This window comes from Mya arenaria, chromosome 14 (assembly GCF_026914265.1).
Source record: "Mya arenaria isolate MELC-2E11 chromosome 14, ASM2691426v1".
In the NCBI taxonomy this organism is placed as follows: Eukaryota; Metazoa; Mollusca; class Bivalvia; order Myida; family Myidae; genus Mya; species Mya arenaria.
Genome location: NC_069135.1, coordinates 23216394 through 23238952, shown reverse-complemented (window position 1 = coordinate 23238952; position 22559 = coordinate 23216394). Strand labels below are relative to the sequence as shown.

General features: G+C 34.6%; 1 protein-coding gene across 2 annotated transcripts; it reads left to right on the top strand.

Moving 5' to 3' along the window:
• The first annotated feature begins 949 nt into the window (after positions 1-949).
• Positions 950-21767, top strand: LOC128216421 (fibulin-1-like). 2 transcript variants are annotated; one of them, XM_052922984.1, is made up of 17 exons: positions 950-1137; positions 3539-3718; positions 5619-5689; positions 6207-6441; positions 6805-6945; positions 7546-7593; positions 8569-8700; positions 9318-9458; positions 10219-10407; positions 10943-11074; positions 12771-12893; positions 13177-13299; positions 14472-14591; positions 15612-15740; positions 16740-16884; positions 21088-21341; positions 21598-21767. In XM_052922984.1, the coding sequence occupies exons 1-17, from the start codon at positions 1083-1085 to the stop codon at positions 21741-21743; spliced, it is 2364 nt and encodes a 787-aa protein (XP_052778944.1). In that variant the 5' UTR covers positions 950-1082; the 3' UTR covers positions 21744-21767. The 2 variants fall into 2 exon arrangements, with proteins under 2 accessions (XP_052778944.1, XP_052778943.1); XM_052922983.1 differs by lacking the exons at positions 21088-21341; positions 21598-21767 and adding an exon at positions 17576-18714 and having other exon boundaries at positions 952-1137.
• The last annotated feature ends 792 nt before the right edge of the window (positions 21768-22559 follow it).

The following is a 22559-nucleotide window of genomic DNA, read 5'->3' as shown; positions in this document are numbered from 1 at the left end:
CCACTAAGGGTTTTTCATAGATTGATATTTTTTTCTTGCATTGATGCTGTATGCATGCAATAGGGCATGCAAGCAAATTCCGTGAAGCGCGCTGTAATGGTAGCGCTATATGAAAGAAACAATGATGTCATTGGGCTAGGCAAATGTAAATTGATGACATTATAAGGACCGGCCAGTCAGCCCATGAAGATTTATATGCACTTTCAGGGGCTCCTAATATAGTGCCACAGTGGTGTGTCAAATTTCTTATATTATACCAAACATTTTATATTACCATTTAATATTTTTAAATTGCTTTTGATGTATTTATTGAACCTGGCCATGTTAACTTGCGGCTGTAATTCACCATTGTGAAAACAATACTTAAATACTGATAGTAGAACTTGTTTATATGGAGTTACTGCCCTTGAAACCAGGAAATTTAATGTTCAGACATATATTTGCTATATTTCTGTTTGACCAATATACTTTATTTGTTTCTGAACAGACTGTCAGACATAAGCTATGTTGACCTTGACGGATGAAGTCTCAGGGTACAAACAAAGATACACAATATGGTTTGTCTTTTATTTACTTTTCGGCACCCTTCAGTCAGAGGCCAGGCTTAATTACTGTTAGATTACTAAAGCGTTTGTTTTAATACTTTACAAATCTTAGTAACATTTGTTTGTCTACAACTTATTTATGTCTGTGTTTAAGAGTTTGACCTCTGGCTTTTGGTATTGGCTCAGGTTTGTTCTGTTTTCAAGTACCAGTATATTTGCTCTGTTTTAAGGACAAAATTGATATTTTCTCTAAGGCGTCAAAAATTTTTTGTTTGTTTCCGGTTTCCCTACCTACATGTACCCTGGTATTTATAACCAGCAAAAGGACAGGAAACAACATTTTCAATTTCCTTGTGATACTGTCACCCTATGTCGGGGCCTCATATGTTCAAAGATGAAACACATTTGGACGAGTGTTCCTTCTTTAAAGTCTTTGCAGCAATAGTATGAGCTGAGCTCATAATTTTTGCTAAAAATATTTTTTATTTGTAAATTTTTATTGGTGAAATTTTGGTATTATTTTATTAAAGTGATAAAATGGATATTTCTCTCTATTTTATATTTGTCTTTGGATTTGTAACTTTATGTAATGGTGAGTGTTTGTATTTTATTTTTATTTTCAACAACAAAATTATTTTAAGTTTGCTTTTATTTGCTAAAATAGTCAGAGTACAAAAGAATAAATGCTTACTTAACAATAAAAAAATATTGAATCATTTTATACTTATACTTAATCGTCACATTTTAAACATTTTTATGAGTGGAATGAATTATTTTTTATATAATTATCAATGAAAAGATATAGAATGGACACTGTTAAATCAGTGCAGATGTTATGCATGCTAATAAATTAATTAAAGGTTGCTTAAATAATTTTAATTTCAAATTTAGATTCCGTGGTATGTAGTCAAATCTAAGAACTTTCTCTCAATTTGCTTTATATATACATATATATTATTTTCAAAAGTCATCATATTACTTGTATTCAACGTACATATTCTATGGTCTTTCTATATCATGGGTATTCCTCACATTTATAAAAATGTTATTAGAGGTAATTTTAATTGCAAAAATCTCTATTTATATTTTCTGTTGATGTGCTACTGGACAATTGCCTTATTCATTTTTTCAGTTATTTCATGATTTCTATGCAAGTTGATAGTTTATAAGCATGTTTATGAGTCTTGCTCTTTTGTAAAATATATATACCAGTACTTTCAGACGACAGAATTCTTATATAATCTGTAGATTTTATGATATCTTTCGTTTTAGGGATACATTTTATTATAGGTTTTCTGGTGATTTATTGAGATTTATCAGTGAAATAAAAATGATATTTCATTGTTTCAAACAGTGAATAACATTTTGATATTTTCCTGATTTGAAATTTTAGTCAGCTTTAACTTAAAATTCAAAGTCAGCGCACACAAGGCTGGGATTCCATTCAACCATGTCATTTCCGAAATGACTCTGTGCTTGCATTCAATTTAGTGAGCTTTTCTGAAAACTTACAATTAATTGTCATGTAATATCCATTTTAGGCATAAAATAAACAGAAAAATGAGATGTTTCAGTGTAATATTGCAATGTATTTCACCTTGTTAACACCAAAACACCATTAGATGTCTCATTTAATTCAGCCACTGTGTAGAATTAGGCTTTTGTCATTATCGATCTTAATTAATATTACTGGTATTTGTTGTTTTTATCCTGTGGTCTTTTTAAATGCTTTTTCTTACAATTCTATTCAAACTTATCTTCTGAAATCTGCTGTTAATAATGAAATTCTGCATTTTGTATTGTATTTTTTTACTTGTCTGTTTTTCAAAGAAAAATATGAGGCATTCTGATAGCGTTGGTGTCATTGTCATGCATGGCGTTTTTTAAACACTTGTCCATTACAATAAAATGTTCACATGTTGCAACATCATTGGCAAGCACAGTACTTTCTTCTGTTTAATACACTTAATACATACTTTGCGAATCTTGACTGACAAAATCTCATTTAAATGAATATGCATAAAGCAGGGGAGATAAATCATGTTCCAATGAAATCACAATTTGTTACAAATAAATACTCTCCAATAACCCTGTACTGCCAGTTGTCTCCACCTGTGATTGGTCAGGGGGACAAAGTTAAATCCAAGCTATTGCCAGAATACTTTCCTATGGGAAAACATTAGTATGAGTGTCTGTGCATAATTTATGTAGATTTCCAAAAATGTTTGCTTGACTGGAACCAATGCCTCATTAATTATTCAATATTACAAAACAATTTAAGCCAAATTGCCCACAGTACACAAGGAAGCATAGCGCAGTAGTGTATTGGTGGGTATCTGGCAATGATGCCCTTTAATCAGCTTTTAACATTGATGAGATATGACACAATATATTGAAAATTCTTGACTTTGACTCATCGCGCCATTTGTATAAAACTGGATAACTTTGACCCAGGTTATCTTTTGGTTACTTTGCACATGCAAGCAATTTCATTGGTCAGCAGTCATTATAAATATTGACCAATCACTAAACATTTGGACTAACTTTATCCAAACCATTTAATACTAAACCAGTTTTATACAGTTGTCTGCTGGTATGTTTGTATGAGAGTTTGTACAACAGTTGGTTCACAGGGTTGGGGAAAAAAACACAGACAAAAATGCATGCCTTGATATTTCTTTTTCAATTATTTAGCTATTTAATATATTTTCTCACTAGCTTAATGACAAAACCTTTTATTGTAAATTTCGAAATAAGAGTTTGGGTTTGTTTTGCTTTGCTTAACTCAATATATCCAGCATATCAAAAAAACAACAACTTACTTTTGATTTTGTGTCTTTAGTCAGATTGCGTAAGATGTCTGTATGACTCAGTTTAGTCAAGGGCCTTCTAAAAAATGTATTCAGGATGAATACTGCAATCTGATTGGTGGAGACAAGTACACAAGCACATGTAATAAATGTATCTAATAAAACACATTTAACAAATTCCAGGGGCCATATCGGACATTGTCGATGAATGCTGCTCAGCAGGGACAGAATGGGCTGCGTCGTACGATCGCTGTGACAACCTGTATGGAGTGCCCAATGTTGAAGCCTCCAAGAGACTAATGTGTAGTCAGATCATGGAAGTCTGTTGTCTGAAATCAAAGCAGAACTCTAAATGCCAAGAAGGTATGCTCTTATTAGATATATTTTTTGTTCGGTGAGCACACTGGCTTCACACTTAGGCTACCTAGGTTCAATTCGCCTCCTGGGTTCATGTGAGTTTGGTTTGTGGTCGCCTAGCAAGACATGTGGATTTCCTCAGGGTACTCCAGTTTCCCCCACAACACAAGACCACACTGTCTTGTAGCATCGAGTTATCTTACCTGTAAGTATGACAATGGATGCAGTGGAAGGCTAACGATCAGCCATGTGACCTCTCCCTGCCTTATTACCAGACAGGACTATGCTGATAAACTACACTGCAGCTATGTTCGGTTAATTAGCTTGGAATAATTGAGTACAACCCAGAATCCCTAAATTAATTTATAAATGTATAAACTTATATTTAGGGCAGTTGGTAATTATTATTTATATAAGAGGTGTAAATAATAAATGAGATATATAAGAAATCACACAAACACGTTCTTGTGTGTGTGTTTTTTTTAAACGATTCGGTGTTACGCCTTCATCAGTAGAGGAATAAACAATCATAAAAAGGAAGTGACTGCTATATCATACACTGTTTAATGACAGCACATCATTTAGTGTCAAAACGAATGACATTGATAGAAAATTTTCAATTGTTAAGTTTATCCACTTCAATCTTTTTGCTTCTATTTAATTTAATAATATTTTAAAGTTGCATGAATATTATTACAAGGAAATAATCAATACAAGATAAACAGGTTAATATAGCATTTGAAACAACTAATCTACTATCAAACATTCATAGGGGTTGGGCCTCAAGTAATTCAAACATCAGTTAGGGCTCTCTATTTTTATGCCCCCGAAGGTGGGCATATTAAAATTGCACCGTCTGTCCCTCTGTCCCTCCGTGTGTCCGGCTCAATAACTCGTGTCCAGGCTGTAACTTTCCCTTGTATGGACAGATTTTAAAATAACTTGCCACATGAGTTCCACATACCAAGACGACGTGTCGCGTGCAAGACCCGTGTCCCTACCTCTAAGGTCAAGGTCACACTTAGTGTTTATTCACAATGGAGTGCTGCATATAAGGACATAGTGTATAGGTTGTCGTGTCCGGGCTGTAACTTTCCCTTGTATGGACAGATTTTAAAATAGCTTGCCACATGTATTCCACATACCAAGACGACATGTTGCGTGCAAGACCCGTGTCCCTACCTCTAAGGTCAAGGTCACACTGCTGCATATAAGGACATAGAGTATAGGTTGTCATGTCCGGGCTGTAACTCTCCCTTGTATGGACAGATTTTAAAATTACTTGCCACATGTGTTCCACATAACAAGACGACGTGTCGCATGCAAGACCCGTGTCCCTACCTCTAATGTCACACTTAGGTGTTTATTCACAATGGAATGCTGCATATATAAGGACATAGAGATAGGTTGTCATGTTCGGGCTGTAACTTTCTCTTGTATGGACAGGTTTTAAAATGACTTGCCACATGTGTCCGACATACCAAGACGACATGTCACGTGCAAGACCCATGTCCCTACCTCTAAGGTCAAGGTCACACCTAGTGTTTATTCACAATGGAATGCTGCTTATAAGGACATAACAGTGTAGGTTGTCAAGTATGGGTGGTATTTTTTTATGTTTAGACGCAATTTAAAATCACTTGTCATTTGTATTTGACATGTAAAGGCAAGATCAACTTTCCAAGTACTGACCTTGTTCATAGGTCAATGTCACATTCGGGCGCATTCGTCACATACTGTGACAGCTCTTGTTTTCTATGATGTATGAATTTAATATTTGGCATAAAAAGGCCTTAAGGTATTAGATACACAAATATGTGAAGTTTGGATTCCTGGTGACCCCTATTGGTATCATTTCAAAGGATTTTATGTGCAGAAACGTATATACATTTCGTCTATATTTAAGGCACGACATTGGCCCTGGAAGGTGGAAGATGTGCTGTTAGGGATGATACAATAGCTGCTATCACGTTTAAGGTAAAACAAATTTATACAATTTGCCAAGAACTTACAAATGTTGGCTTAAATGGAAGTAGACTAAGAAAAGAACTCAAATGTTTTTCTATAAGCTTTCAGCTTTCATTGGTATAAAGCCAAAATTCATTGATATGAGTTAAGTTTGCTGAAAACTTGATAATACAACTAAAATGAATCTGTATAAATAAAAAAATGGAATGTTGTCAAGCTGCCGGATGGATTTATCTGCCCATCAGGTGGAAATGCAGTGTGCGGTCAAGTCTTTGGTGATTCAACTTACCAATAAAAAATTATGTGAATATATATTCATTTGCAGGAATGGGATGTCCACCATGTCAAAATGATTTAGGATCTTTTGTCCACCCTGTATATATGGTGTGGAAAGTTTTGGTCAAAAATGGCATGAGAGGTTTTGCCCAGCTCCCTCAGTGCTGACTGGAAGTGTTCAGGTCCATCTATTTGCGATCCCTGTAACTTGACCCATGAAAGTTATATGAAGATATATATTTATTTCCAGGAATGCTGTCAATGCTGCCAGATGGGCTTATCAGCTCGCAACATGGGAATGCAGTGTACAGCTCCATCAATCGGCAATCCCTGTGACTTTACCTATGTTAGTTGTTGTGCTGGCTCCGAGTCAGTGAACAACTATACGTCAGGTGGTGGTGGTTCTGGTGGTGGTGGTGGTGGTGGCGGTGGTGATAGAGATGATGATGATGATGATGACGATGATGATGACGATGATGCAGATGGTAAGGAATTCCACAGAGGCATGATTTTTTATATGTAAAACAAATAAAACAAATATTATACCATCATTAATATGATATATAACAAAGAAATAACATTTTTATGAAATATTATTGAAATAACACCGATCATATGATATAATAATTTGTTAATTTCAGAAATTCCTTATCCTTATTGTCTCTGTTTAAATTGAATCTTTTTTGTTATTTTGTTTTTAAATATACAAATCTTATTCTAAATCTGAAATTAAGAAAATGTAAAAATTGACTTTAGTAAATTGCCAAAGATAAATACTGTCCCAGATGAGCATTGGCACCAACTTGGGGCACTCTTGTCTAAATTTCAATTAACTACACCTTTTGCAGAAGATGATATAGATGAGTGTGCAATATTTGGCAACGATCAGCTGTGTAGCCAGATTTGTCACAACACCATCGGATCTTTCCGTTGTGAATGTCAACAGGGGTACAAGCTTGCAACTGACGGACGGACCTGCTATAGAGATGGTAGGTTGTATTTCATTGTTGCAATTAAACAAACAATCTATAAATGTGTTTTCATTTAACATGCCCTCGAAAAGATGGGATGTATGGACTTGTAACATGTTGGCCATTCAATGTCGTCTGTCTGTCAGTTAACATGTCTGTTAATTTGAGTCTCGGAAGACTGCATGTTTTGTCAGATATAACCAGAAAGGGGGCTTAACATAATGTTATGATTGAATATATACAATATATACACATTTTTTCTCACCCTCATGCAAATAAACATATACCAGCTTGCACAAAACTTACCTGGCACACTAGCCAAGTGTGGTAAAATTTAAGAAGGTCTCAGGTAATGTTTTTATCAAGTTTTCAATATATAAACAAACATAATGAAAATATTTTTTTGATAAAATAAAAAATAAACTGGAAGTCATTTAAGATGTTTAAAATACATACAGATATCATGAAATTATGTAGGTGGCTTGATTGTGAAAGAGCAGAAGATATACCATATACATTTTTGTGACCAGCCATAAAAAGTCTATTTCTTCTTTGTCATAGTTTTATTGTGAGATGTAAATATAAGCTTTAATAACAAGTGAACGGTTTTACTTCTAGACTGTCCTACTGGCCTAGCATTTAACACGCTGACAGGCAGATGTGAAGGTAAGAAGAAGTTCTTCTATGTTGGCTATTCACCACATATTGTCTCAATCGGAACTCCTCGGCCATCTCTGCCATATGTCAAGTTTCGGTTATATACCGGTGCATTCATAAATGTAGTTTGTGAAATTAATAATGATAACATGAATTTATTGTGGTATTTTAACGTGTAATACTTGTCATTACCAAGTTCAAATTTATTCCCTGTGAAGTGTATTATTGAATGAATCATTAAGGTTCCATAGAGTTAAATTAAAATTACTACAGGATTAACCTGTAGTGTAGTTAAATGCAAAGAATTCCAACATTGTAAACTGCCTATGTACACTCAAGGTTTTTCTTGAAGGAAAATGGCTAGACACTCAAGGTTTTTTTTTTTGAAGGAAAATGGCTGGGGTTTAAGAATAGCGTAATGTGCTTCAGCTGATATAGTTCCCTTTTTGATCTCATCTTATATTCAATGCAACAAAATGCTGGTTATTTTTTATCCTACGAGTGGTTATAGTTGGAGTTGTTTGAAATCTTTATTAATGTATAATTTTAGAGTACGTCAAGATTATTAACATGAAACTTGCTACCCATGTTCACTGTAACAAGAATTGTCAGTGTAGCATAACTCTGAGTAACATATTTGTAATAGTTATGTCCCTTGATGAACATAGAGAATGTTGATTAGCATTTGCATCTCCTTGCTCTGCTTTTGCTTCTATAATGAAGTCCAATAAGGTTAGAATCTACTTTGCTCATATTAAAGGCGCACAACATAGGTTGATGCAAAAAATTATTAATGCATTATCTTTAAGTATCATGGTTAACTCATTTAATGATCAAACAAAAAAACCCATATAATTTATCAGTTTTCAGAAACCCTGTTATTAAGTCGATAATCATTACTATCAATAATGTTGTTCACAACTGAGTACTTCTTTTTACGGAGTTTTCCTTAAGTTTATACTTACTTATTTATTTTCTTTGCAGATATAGATGAGTGTGTGATTGGACAACACAACTGTAACGGACCTAACGAGTCGTGCAAGAACAGGCCTGGTGGTTTCTATTGCCAGTGTGAGGAAGGCTTCCATAAAAACAGGACCACCAACATATGTGAAGGTATAGGGTGGAAATTGACTGTGCTGATGCATTGCCGATTTATAACTAGTTTTGTTTTTTAAAGTAAAAGTTGATGTATTATCATTCCCATTTCATTGATTGCTAAAACATTGACCCAACTCAAAAACCTTTCAAGAGAAATAAACAAATAGAAGATAGTTCTTTGTTTCAGTGTAAGATCGTAATAGTGAGCACCAAAAAATATATTCACTTTTGGTGTATATATTGCTATCTTTCACTGTAACAAACAATTTTTCTTTTTATTATATGCCTAAAACTGGAGTTAAAAGTCATCACGCTTTTCTAGAAAAAAAGTGCCCATTTTGTATGCGCACAAAACCTCATTTCGGAAATGATGTCATTGAAATTGTGTCCAAGCCAAAAAATTGACAAAGTATATGAATTTGCACCCAGGGACAAGTTTTGCCAAAAAATCGTAAAAGTGAATATTTTCCCACCTGAAATCTTATACTCGGATTTGACAGTTATAACACTGATCTAATCAGATGGCTGAAAAGTCTTTGCTTTGTTTTTATGCAACTTAAGTTTGTTTCTTATCGAACTAGGACCTTATACTTGAAAACAAATGAAGTAAATGTTTATTTTTTATTTGACAGACATTGATGAATGCGCAAGGAGAATGGACACCTGTACATCCTCTCAACGCTGTGAGAACACCAGGGGATCTTTTGTCTGCCGTAGGATCATCCCCTGCGGCACTGGATGGACTCTGGATGAAAGCACGCAGGAATGCAGCGGTTAGTTTAAACTTAATTAATTAACCAAAATTATATTAATCACTCTCATTCGCATGATAACTGAGGTTCTGGTCGTGTGTGTTTGGGGTAACCTGAGTACACGTCGGAAACCTACTTGTCGGTCTTGGTGACCACAAACCACACTCACATGTGCCAAGGCTGGAATGGAACATCAGTCGCCAAGGTGAGTGGCTTATCTATGCAGTGGTTAAATATGTAGTGTTGCGTTGTTGGTCTTACTAAATTTTATATCAGTGTGAGTTGGAAGCTGGTTTATGCTTATTTTATAAGGTCGATAGTGAAGATATGAATCATTCTTCAGCCTCCAGCTTCCTGGGCAGAAACTAGGATTGTTTTTGTTTTTTGAGAGGCCATGAGAAAGATCCTCTGGTTGGGATCAAACCCATTACATCTTGGTCGAGAGGCGGACACCTATACCACTAGACCACACTCAGTCCTTGACCACTCTCACCCCTTTTTGAGTTGGAAGTTAATAGAAGTTTAACAATCGGTCATCTAACTTCCGATTTCAGTTAACACAGTGTTATTTAAGTGTACTCACCCCTTTTTGAGTTGGAAGTTAATAGAAGTTTAACAATCGGTCATCTAACTTCCGATTTCAGTTAACACAGTGTTATTTAAGTGTACACCGGGTACCTTAACTAGAATGTTCTACAAACATAGATCCAGGGATCTTATATATTAGCCCCCTATTTGTATACGTTAAATGTATCATCTTTCATTTCATCCAAACTTTCAGACCAGAATGAATGTGAACTACAAACGCACAACTGTGGGACAGGCTACGAGTGTTTCAACATCGAGGGCTCATTCAGATGTAACCCAAAACGCTGCCCCACCGGGACAAGGTTCAACTCAGGCTCAGGGCAATGTGAAGAGCTACGGTGCCCGACAGGTCTGAGGGCGGGCAGTTCTTCACTTTGTGTGGGTAAGCTGGATTAAGTGTTTTTTAGATACAGTTTCTTCTGGGGCCATTGATTACGAACTGTTAAGTGTCCAGTCTTTTAGTCCAAAATGGTGCATTCTGGGCTTATTTTGTTCCTTTTTTTCTCCTGTATTGAACTATAAGTAAAATTGGACAATTTAGAAGATCTGCTAGTGCTGCCAGACATGTAGGAATGCATTTGGCTCATGCCTTATGTGTCAACATGTTCAAATATGTAAACATTTATCTGGGTTTTGAAAAAATGTTAAATGTGTAACTTTTCATACACAGACAAGTGTACAATATGTGTCTATGCAAGCTACCAACTTGATGGAGCTTGTATTGCTCATACAAATGTATGGACAAATGTAACTTATAATAAACATACATGTTTAAAACAAAAAATGATCTAATAAATGAAGTCTTTGCTCTTTAGACATAGATGAGTGTATGGACAAGGTCAACTACATACATATATATATATGTATTAAACAAAAATTGATAATATAATCCATTACATGTATTCTATGCTCTTCAGACATAGACGAGTGTACAACAAGTGTGTGTGCGAGCTACCAGACATGTAAGAACACATACGGCTCTTACCAATGTGTGGACAAGGTCAACTGTCGTCCTGGCTACGAGGTCGGAGACAACGATGAGTGCGTTGGTGAGTGGGATTTTGATTTGATGAATTTATATGGCATATAATTTTATGATAATAAATAAATGTTTTGATAATAAGCAATTTTTTTAATAATTTCGAAGTTAATTAGCAAAACAACCAAACAAGCTAGAGAATTAGTTGAACAAAGTATGTTTATGGATAACAATACAAAGGGTGTACCCTAGACAAGGTCAAGTATGCAAAAGCTAGAATAAATTGACAGAAAAAACTGTAATGTTCATGGAATAATGTAGTCTGGAGCCCGGAAAATAATCATTTCTGTTTTAGTGAATTTTATAGAGTATTTGATTTTCGCTTTATCGCGATGACTTCTTTATGACGATTTTGTGTATTTAATACTAATGTTATGGTTTTAGTATTAAATGTCTAAATTTAGCTAGTAAATGATTAATTAATACGAATATGTTGTATTCTTAATAGTTTTCTACGTTTTCGTATGTTTGATAAACTTGACACCCCTACTCTGTAACGTTAGTTATATATAATGGTTTTACCCTTAGAGTTTGTTAAGAATGGACCATTCCATTCTGGTCACGTGATGTTAGGGTATATAAGAAGCGAAAGGCATAGAAATAGTTAGTTCGTGTCTCGACGCCGATGTGAGAAGATCAAGTTAATATATAGTGAAGCTTTGAAGTATCTTTTTGTACTGTTTAGGGCGGGTTCTGAACTATTGGAGGCTAGGAGAATTAAAGTGAAGCATTGCGCTACATCTTCTAGTTTCTAGGTTCGGACATCCGTGGGGTTTCTTTTTGGCCTCTTAGTAAGCCTGGATCATTGCGATACAGACGGAACAGGGTCAATGATTTGATTCCCCGTAAAGGCTATACACTTAGGACTGTAGGTTTTGCTGATATATTGTGATTGGTTTATAAGCGTTTTGTATGCTGGTCCTGTTTGAAGTTATAGCATAGTTGTTGTAGTGTTTCTGTGTGTTCGTTCTTGTTTTAGGGATAATTAAACATTGATTTTTGAACCATTATCATTATTTCTCCAATCATTGGTTTTGTAAGCAATCATTGTCAATCACGTGTATATAATATTAATTTCATACTTAATTTTTGGGACAATGCAGTCCGAGAATAGGTTTATTGTTTAATTTAGGGTAGCGTGTCCGAGCTAGTTAGGGAAGAAACGTTACAAAACAATTTGAATTAGTAAGTGAAGTGGTTAGTGCATTTCATTCTCACCACTGGTGTCTTGTGTTTGATCCACAGCCAGGTGCATATGAGTTTGGCTTGTGGTCTCAATGCCAGACAAGTGGGTTTTGCCAGGTAATCTGGTTCCCCCCACAAGAAAAAAACAAACTTAAGTGCAACATCATGCCAATGAGAGTAACATATCATAACTCTCTTCACAATTTTGGCAAAATAAATAAAGCTTGAATTAAAATTGAATACGTTTAAAAACACATGTGCAGTCACCCTGCTGGCTTGAGTCTTTGAGTAAGGCCAAACCAAAGACTCTTTCTCGTGACCTTGAACTTTACACTAGTAATAGTTTCTACCCAGATAAACTCAAACATGATTTTTATAAGATTTCAGCTCATGGCATAATCAGGATAAAAGAAATTGGTAAAACCAAATGTATTAGTTTTTTAGTAGTTAACCTATCTGATCAAATCTCATTGCAATGGAGTGAAAAGTTTTTTGTAAGACTGAATGTCTTTATCTTGCAGACATTGACGAGTGCATCAATGGACGGCACGATTGTTCAGGTGGTGCAGAGTGCATTAACAGGCCAGGAAGTTACGTGTGCTCGTGTCCTAATGGGTATACCAGAACTGGAGGTGTATGTCAAGGTGAGTTTATATACAGGTGCAAATGTAGGAATTGACGTCAAAGTGGGTGTAACTTAGGGGCCCAACCTTTTGACATGTGCTCCTCCCTCAAAACCAAAATTTATATGGTAAAATATTGGCAGGGGTGTTTGGTATCCTGATATTGAAATGAAACTTGATACACATGTTGCTGGACACGATATGCACATTTACAGCAAGAACCAAAACTTTGGCTTTTATAATTGTTGAGCTGTGCCTCTTTCGATTGAAAAAATGCTATATTATATTTCTGTTTTGTTACCAGATCGAAATGAATGTCAGTATGGAAATGTGTGTCCAAGCAACGCCGTATGTGAGAACACGCCGGGCAGTTTCAGGTGTAATTGTGACCCAGGATTTGAGTTGATCGGCACGCAACAATGTAGAGGTTGGTATATGTATTTAAGAAAATCTAACCTACTTACAAATGAATCTGGTATATCAGAGTGAAAATATTGTAGTAATTTAATAATAGATTGTCACACTAGAGTGATTTAAAACTTCATACTTATGGTATTTGCCATCTTTACAATTTACAGTTAAAAACCCCTCTTTTCTCGTCTACAATCACATAATAAATATATCACCGTATTCGGATATCAACGCAAAATTTGTCCCGTTCCAAGACAAAAATATGAAAAGTTGTCAAAACAATCAATCTGTGAGAGTGCAGCTTTAATTGTCAGTTAAGGGACAGCTTTTTTGTTGTTGTTTTCATTTTGCAAGTGTAACTGTCAATTTGATTTGAGTATTTGAATTTTTTTATCTTATGATATTATGTCATACGCTTGCTAATAAGATGGCTCCTTTCTTCTTAAAACACTAAAATGAGATGAGTGGGTGTCTTGACATTGTCTTGTACCATATTGTCAAGCCAATAAGTAGTATATGTATAACTGAATATTGCTGTTAAACATTCTACTTACTGCATAGTAATTTTAGCTTTACCCCATGATTACTGCTCTGATATGAGAATAAATAAATGTATGAATTCAAAGAAAACGGTTTCCATATTGGTACAAGGTCCAAATGCCTTTTACACATAGATCTATGAACATGATGGGTTGATGTGTAAACATTCTAAGAATGTATGTAATTAAAACTTATATGTGTAACATAATTATAAAGTGCTGTATATTTGCGAAGAATTTTTGTTGGAGGTTAGCACTTAAAATGTTCTAGGCATTATCGTTTTTCAAACAACATAATTGAATATAAATGGCAGATCTTTTCAATCCAACCTGTCTTACGTCTTCCTTGTGATATAAATGAAACTTAAGAGGCTAGGATGCGTAAACCTAAATATACCTTTGACCAAGGCTACACACTTTATTCAAAGGCAAGCTTTGTCTAAATGGAAAAATTATATCAAATAAAGTTTTGATTAATATATCTGCATTTCAAACATCAGCAAGTGTGCCGACCAGTCACTATGCTGCCAAGGCTGTGTGAACATTCTTGGCATGTATGTACCTGAACACACTTGAGCCAATGGCAGGACATATACTTATGTGTATAGATATGCTATGTCAAGTATTTATATATATATGTGTGTTTCAGACATCAATGAGTGTGATGATCGGTCCCTGTGCTCCCAAGGCTGTGTGAACATTCTTGGTTCCTATGTTTGCACATGTGATCCGGGCTACACCCTCGGGCCAGATGGGAGGACTTGTGTTGGTAGGTGAAAATTTTTGTTTGTTTCTTTTAAATGCTCTCGTAGGTTGACTGATTGGAAATTGCTGTCTATTGGTCCTTCTGTCCTTTTTATTCATGTCCAGGATATATCTTTGTTATGCACTGTGAGTGCTATTTTGAAATGACCTGGAACAGATATTAAACTTACAAATGTAGACATATTGCGTAAAGGACCAACATCACTTACCTGAAGGTCAAGGTCACAATTGTAGGTAAATCATTATGAGTTGCTGCATTGATACATGTATACACAAAGAGGATTTGGCACATAAAGACACCTCAAAGGTCAAGGTCACACATTATTATGGAATTCTGCTAACATTCTCATACAGTATCAAGTTGATGGGTAACAGCAAGACCCTCATCATTACTGGTATTTTGAAAATAGTTGTTGGAGTTCTAAGTGCTTCGCTCCATTCAAAGATATTATAGACAAATTTTGCCTGCACCAGTCACTAAGAGTGCATTTTTTGGAAATATTATTTAGATGTACAAGCTCTTACTCCCAAATAAGACAATTGTTTTAATATACCAAAAAGGAAGAATTATTGTCGAAGTCAATGGTTTCTATTGAGAATACCGATTTTAATTTGAAAGAAAGGTGCAGTAAACACAGTATTTCTACCCTCTGAGATGATAGTAAATTGCAGTAAATCTTTTAGCATTCACCAATCATTTAATATTTTTGCTTATTTAGCTATTAAATATATGGTTACAATCTTGTTATCAGTAGTTAATATTTTCCATAAATGCATTATTTAGGAAGTAGTTAAAGGTCTATCACTCAAAAATTATGTTTGTTATACATGTTTATGTAGTGATTTTGAATAAGAGTGTCACTTTAATTGTATCAAAGAATGTTACCATAAGTCATATCAGGGCACATGGCCAAAAGGATATCAGCATTTGTGTCAAGGTCATATTTATTGTGTTCTAATTATAGATGTACCAGTGTTCATGTCCAAGTGTTTGGAAGGTTATATTTATTTGTCTTTTTTATAGACGTAGATGAATGCAGACTGTACCAGGGAGCAGGGGTGTGTTCCGGGGATTGTATCAATACGCCCGGGTCATACCAGTGTGCATGTCCTAATGGATGGAGAATGATGGGAAATCAAAGATCATGTCAAGGTCAGTAAGATATATGAAAAATTGAAGCAGAAATTTAATGTACTGATTGTTTGGCTTATATTTGACCCTGCAAGATAATGTCTTCAGTCTGAGTTAAAGACTTTAAGAAACTAGACACCAGATGATATGATTGCAAGAAACAAAAATATTGTCAAACACTAACATTAAACAGATATCATTGTGTACAACACACTGAATCTTACTTACTGATGTATCACATCACTTACAACACATGTTTCTTCGCAGTTTTTATCCAACTTGAGATTTACTCAATTAATTTTGTCTATCACATATAATTCAAAGTTAATTTAAAAATAGCGTTGGTTTATGTATCTGTAATAATTATGTGACTCACATGCTAAATATAGATTCAAACTGGGAAACCATTATGCTCTATTTTCAAACGGGTAAACTCAGCTGAGACAGCGACAAAATATCTTTAAATCATGTACAATGGTGTATTATACTAGCTCCTATTGCCAAAACTAGACTTGTATTGTAGAAATTATGAATTTGCTAATTTTGGGCCATCTGGTGTCTAGCCCCTTTAAGACATTAAAGGCTCAAAGCTGCGAACTTAATTTCATGGTAGAATTACTTCTTGGAGAGCATTGAAGGTAAAAATTGCTTCAAATGACACTTTTTTTTTACCTTTTAAAATTTGAAACTCAGACTCAAGTTGTTAGTGAAAATGGGCCCAGGTAATGGCTAGTTGTGGGCTCAAACCTTGTATTTTTTGAGTGATAGGGGTAAACCTTTACCATCTTGTCAATAGATTGCCTCATCTACTTATTTTATTGAAAATTGTAAATTATATATCTGAATTAATAAATGCCTCTTAGCTAGACGATGATTAGCGTATGGAGTGGATGATCTTGTGGTGTAACAGTAATGTAGTGATGTGTTTCAATATGCAAGGCAGTCATTAATGTCCAATGTTACGGTGGCATGGAGAGTCATGGGTGCACAAGAAATAGTCACGTTATCTTATTTAACCAGATATTGACGAATGTCGTGAGGGGACCGATCGTTGTGGTGGCAGCGATGACATAATGTGCTTCAACACGCGTGGCAGTCACAGGTGCCCGATGGTCAGGTGTCCGTCAGGATTCTCCAGGTCTGCTCTAGGTCCTAGAAGAAACAGGTATGTGTTATTAAGGTGCTGATTTCAAAATAATTGTTTCGTTTTGATAGCCTTTCCCCAAAATATTCTAATTCAAAATAGGTACTAAGGAATACTTTACTGGTGAAATCTTGTTTTGTCCGCAAGCAAATCATTGGTGAAGCTTGTCCTTAGGACTTGTAATTAAAGTGTTTTTGTTTTTTAAAAAAGAATTCGTTTGGACTTTAAGACAAACAACTTTTGCCAATAAAGCAGGTACATGTATATTGAAGGTCTTTTTGCAAAGTAAATATATAATACTCACTGTATTAAGGCAGTATATTGACTTTTATTGTGTAAGTGATTTCATTGGTTTAATAGAAAAGGTGATTCTTGTAAAGGCATTCTTAAAAACTGTTACCCAAGTTTTGTAAACACAGGTGTGTGTTATATTTAATGATAAAAATATGCATAATTTGATTTTTAAACAACTATAGTTTTGTATATGCAATGAATTCCTATGCTTAAGCATGGCTTCTGAAGTAGAAATGAAAAACTAGAATTCTGCTCGTTATCAAAAGTATTGGTACATTGTAACTTTTCCTGTCAGGTTCCGGTAACATTGCATATACATTATTAAATTACTATTTGAAAATGAAATAAGAAACCACATTTAAAATGCATACCGATGCACAGCAGATTTCTAATATTTTTCATTTTTTGTATTTTGTAGTGTACGCTGCAAGCGCCTGAGCTTCAATTGCCAACAGGGAGACCTAGAATGCTTGAACGCGCCTCTATCCCTGTCGTACAATTTTCTTACCTTCCCGACAAATGTTCGAGTTCCAACTGATCTATTTTCAATGTCTGGCCCACAATCGGCTGAGAAAAACTTTGACTGGTATCTGAACATAACAAGCGTTAGTCCGCGTCAGGCTGGAGTTGTTTCTGCTACGCGACAGGATTTTGATTTGAAGATTGGTAGAAATAACGCAGTAGTTTCACTGAAGAATCGAATCGATGGGCCACAAGATATCGAGTTACAGATTACCATGCAGATTACTGATGTGATTTCAAGATACACTGGTGTGGCTATTTCAAAGATTTATTTGTATGTCACGTCGGCTTCAATTTCGTAGGACTCCAGTGATGCTGATAGAATAAGATGAAATGTTAGCTAGTCTATATTTTATAATTATTTTAATACCCATTATGATGATTTTGACTCTTGGTGTACATTATATTTGCGCATGTGGTATTAAATTTTAAGCAGAAATGTACATGAAAGTGTTTGACTTGTAGAATATAAGCATGTACTCACATCACCATGTATAAATATGTTATCGTTGCAATATTAAACATTGCAATAGGAATTGTTGAGTTAAGCTTCAAAATCAGCCGCAGATTGTCTAAAGCTTGGATATGTTTTCATAGAATATCTTGCCCATTTAAATGAGTTGACTGGTTACTAGTAATTTTTGACCAACTGACCAACCAAATCATTAACCAGCAGTTGGTCTCGATTTCTTGAAATATCTTGAGGGTAATAATTGTTAAGAATCATATTTCATTTTTACCATATTGATTGCTTAAACTTGATTTTTTTTTAACCAAAACATACTGTTTTATGATTATTTTTAAATTAATTTTCTTGAAGACTCTAAAAAGTAAAAAACTTTCTTATTCTACGTAAACAAAAATAAGTGAGCTAAGCTTGATCCTGTTACAAGGGACTTGCAAGTGATAAAGAAAATGGGGCCTAAATTAAATACAAAGCAGATTATAATTTTCAAATTATATATGTATATATTGTGTGTTAAAAATATCCATGTCTTGTTTACACCTAGTAATAAACCATTATCAAAAACATCAGTTCTTTGGGATTTTTGTTTCTATATTGTTATCTAGGTGAAGTAGGTCATGAAAATTGGTCAAAATGTATGTCTTTGAACTATATTTATATATTATGTCTGAAATCAGTACAACATATTTGGGTCAAATTGTCAAATGAGTTAAGATATCAGTTATATAAAAGTCAAGTAATAGGAAAGCTTTGAAAACATTTTTTTATTATACTAGAAAAAATATATAGTTTTATACATGAACATGCAGTTTCTATGACCAATACCCAGATAAGGAGGTGAACAATTACATTTTATTCTGTCCCAAAATATAAAGATGTCAAAATTAAATAATTGGTTGAATTTAAAAATGTGTCCCAAAATGTCCCAAACTTTGTATTGATACATGTGAGGCAGGTAACTAGGTCAATTGTTTTAAAAAACACAACAGGCCTTTGACCTTTCCATTCAAAAACACTCCGTCGACATGTTTGTATCAGTTATGTATTGTTTGCACTGTTCATGTGCTTTTACATTGAAGTTAATGATGTTGTCTTGAGCCCTACATGTATATTGCTACATTTTAAGGTTTCTGATGTACAATAAAGTGAAAATTAAATGACTGGTGACCCCATATCATGTTGGTATCATTAAAATGGTTTGATGTGTTGAGGAAGGATATGCAATTATTTTGACATAAGAAATAGCGCAAAAACGCTGTTTTGACATTGAAACATTGAAAAATGGGTCATTTCACTTTCGGTTTCAGTTAAAATTAAGAACAAAAGCACTGACCTCCATAACTCTATATGTTATGCATATTGGGCCATTTATTTTACAGATTAGTTATCAATAAGCTTTAGCCTTTCAAATGATATCACACTAACATGGATTCACCTGGTACCAGAATCAAACGATTTTGCAAATGGCTAGATGAAATGACATTCTTAATCGTACATCAGATACTTTAAGATCAGCGTTATAGTGATTGAGGTCAACTGTCAAGGTCTTTGCTTAAGATCAGCCTTATAGTGATCGAGGTCAAGGTCTTTGCTTAACATTAGCATTATAGTGATTGAGGTCAAAGGTCAAGGTCTAAAGATCAGCCTTATAGTGATCGAGGTCAAGATCTTTGCTTAAGATCAGCCTTATTGTGATTGAGGTCAAAGGTCAAGGTCTTAGCCTAAGATCAGCCTTATAGTGAATGGGGTTAAAGGTCAAGGTCTTATTGAGATTGAGTGAAGTCAAAGCTCAAGGTCTATGCTAGCGTGGATATTACCTGAAAAATAGTACAACAAACATGTAGGGTCGTAAACATTCAATGTTTATTTGCCTTCCCATTGACCTAATAATGATCTTGGCCACCAAGTCAAAGGTCAAGGAAGGCAACGATTTGATAAGCTTTTGCCCATAAAACAGCCAAAAAAAAATCAGATATCCTTAGTGCGATGCTGCTTACTGCATGATCATCAAGATATAGTGTTAAGTATATTTAAGTTTGTTAATCAGGTAACACTTATCTGGAGCACGGACCTCCGTGTCTATACATAGCTGTTTCTACAAATCTTAAAGCATATTATTATGACGTTTTAAATAATGTTCAGATAATAACATCTCCAAATGTTTTCCACCAAAAGATAACATTTGAATCATACTCATTATGGTAATCATCCAGCAGCTAGAGCCACGAACAATTAACCATGCTTCATTCTTTGCCTGAACTGATGGAGACAATGAAACACCCAAGGATCCTGTCATCTGCCTCATGCTGACGTACATTGATACTAGATTTTCATGACATTACTTTTCATTGGACACAATTATCGTATACAAAGCTATGTTTTAATATCATAAAATATGTGTCAACTTCTATTAAATCATATACTGAATTAACTATTTGTACACACTACCCTTAAATTATATTAAATATACTGTTGTTATATATAGACTATAAATATCCTGTTTACAGGGGACAGAAGCAAGCTACATTTGTATTTTGTTAATGATTTCATAGCCTATAAATAGTATATATAGGCTAGGAAAACATAAAAATAGTTTGTTTCTTGTATATATAGGCTTGGATAACATAAACAAGTGTTAGCCTTTCCCCCCTGTGAACAAGATGTCAACTCAAAATTCCCATCCTACTACGATCATGTCATGGTTACATGTGTCCCCTCCTAATTCAGAAGCAGTACATAAATGGACGAGGTTGGGCATATTAAAAAAAAACACATCAGTGTATAATACATATATGTATAGGAGGAGGTAAATTATGCGCAATGCAGTACAAGTGCAAGATCTTACATAATATACAAACACACGTATGTTATTGTAGAATCAGACAATATATTTTAGTCTATAAATAGTTATTTCATTAATTTTGTTACCTTGTATTGTCCAGTGATGTAGAGGTCGAGTCAGACTCCGTACTTTGCCAGAAGTTCTGTTCACCATACGACATTCTCTGTCTTCACAACGAGACTACTTCCGTTTCCTACCATTTCTTCTCTCTACCCTCACTTCCGGAAGTCAACAATCCAACCGTACTGCTGAACATTACGGCACAGGGTTTTATACTCATACCTCAGATGTTCCTTCATATCATTAGCGGGAATGAGGACGAACTGTTCGATACAGTTGTTGAAGGAGAAATAGGTGAGTGACAGAAAATATTGTTTCAAGAGACGGATGAGTAGTGAAGAAAATTCATTATAAAGGCAATTTCATTTAAAAAATCCAAGGGAAGTAACTTCAATTTATAAAAAAAGGTTTCCAAAAGTTTATAATGTCACTGTAATGTACTCATGACATTTCATTTATAAAACCCCATACTCACAGAAAAAAAAACATGAAAACGGTAATTATTTTAGAAACCAGCGTAAAAATAAGTCATTTTTCATTAATTTTTCAGCGGCCTTCAGATTGGTTAAACCCATCATAGGGCCACGTGACATGACGGTCATGCTACGACTGGAAAATAGGAGTTACATTGGAAACCGACTGCTCTCCGCACATAATGCTCATTTGAGACTATATGTGTCAAGATATGAATTTTAGAACAAATAAATAGTATCATCTAAAGTGTTTCATTTTAATGTGAAAAGTCATATATGTAAAGTAACTAAAATAATACAATGGAAACTACAGGGGCCAGCCCAGAAGTCAGCACAAAGTAAGAGCCTAAACGAAACTGAACGAGAGACGTAACAAACAGACCATACATGCATAAAAAATGGCTCTGCCGAAACACGGACGTCACATGTATTTGTAATACCGAATTCCCTACCCGTTGTACTATAAGTATATATATTTATTATTTATCACTATACCAAAATAAACACGACGCGGCTTTAAGAAATATTCAGTTATAAAAAGATATTGGATAGAGACTGGACTGAAGCATTAGGTACATTTGTTTACAATACAAGATAAAATAAACGAAAAACGTTGTTGATTATTATTTAAATATTGCACGTTAAATATGACGTACAATTTGGTTGGAAAGTCGAATTGTACTGGCCGGCCAAAAAGTATGTGCACCTCTAAATATAGATGTTTACCTCAATTTCGTATCCCATGTGTAGAGGTGTACCTCTCCGAAAATAGAGAAGCACTTCTATTTCATTGTTTGGACATACATGAGCACATCTTTATTTAGACCTGTACCTTTCAATATCGACATTCAATATAAAAGTACACATGTTAATAAAGATATACATTTACTTATGACACATAACGACTAGTAAATCGATATACTTTTGACTCAAAAAGTTCTTCATATATTCCAACATTACGAGTCAAGTAAACATTTTTTTTAGAAGCCACTGCCTTATTAATTTGAAATCAGGTCAGGTGTTACAAACCGTGCATTAG

Excerpts from the sequence above, each read along its gene's own strand:
- LOC128216421 (XM_052922983.1), top strand. The coding sequence starts at position 1,083 with ATGGATATTTCTCTCTATTTTATATTTGTCTTTGGATTTGTAACTTTA. Across the intron at positions 6,442-6,804 it reads TGATGACGATGATGCAGATG|AAGATGATATAGATGAGTGT; the intron begins GTAAGGAATTCC and ends CACCTTTTGCAG. Across the intron at positions 13,300-14,471 it reads CGGCACGCAACAATGTAGAG|ACATCAATGAGTGTGATGAT; the intron begins GTTGGTATATGT and ends TGTGTGTTTCAG.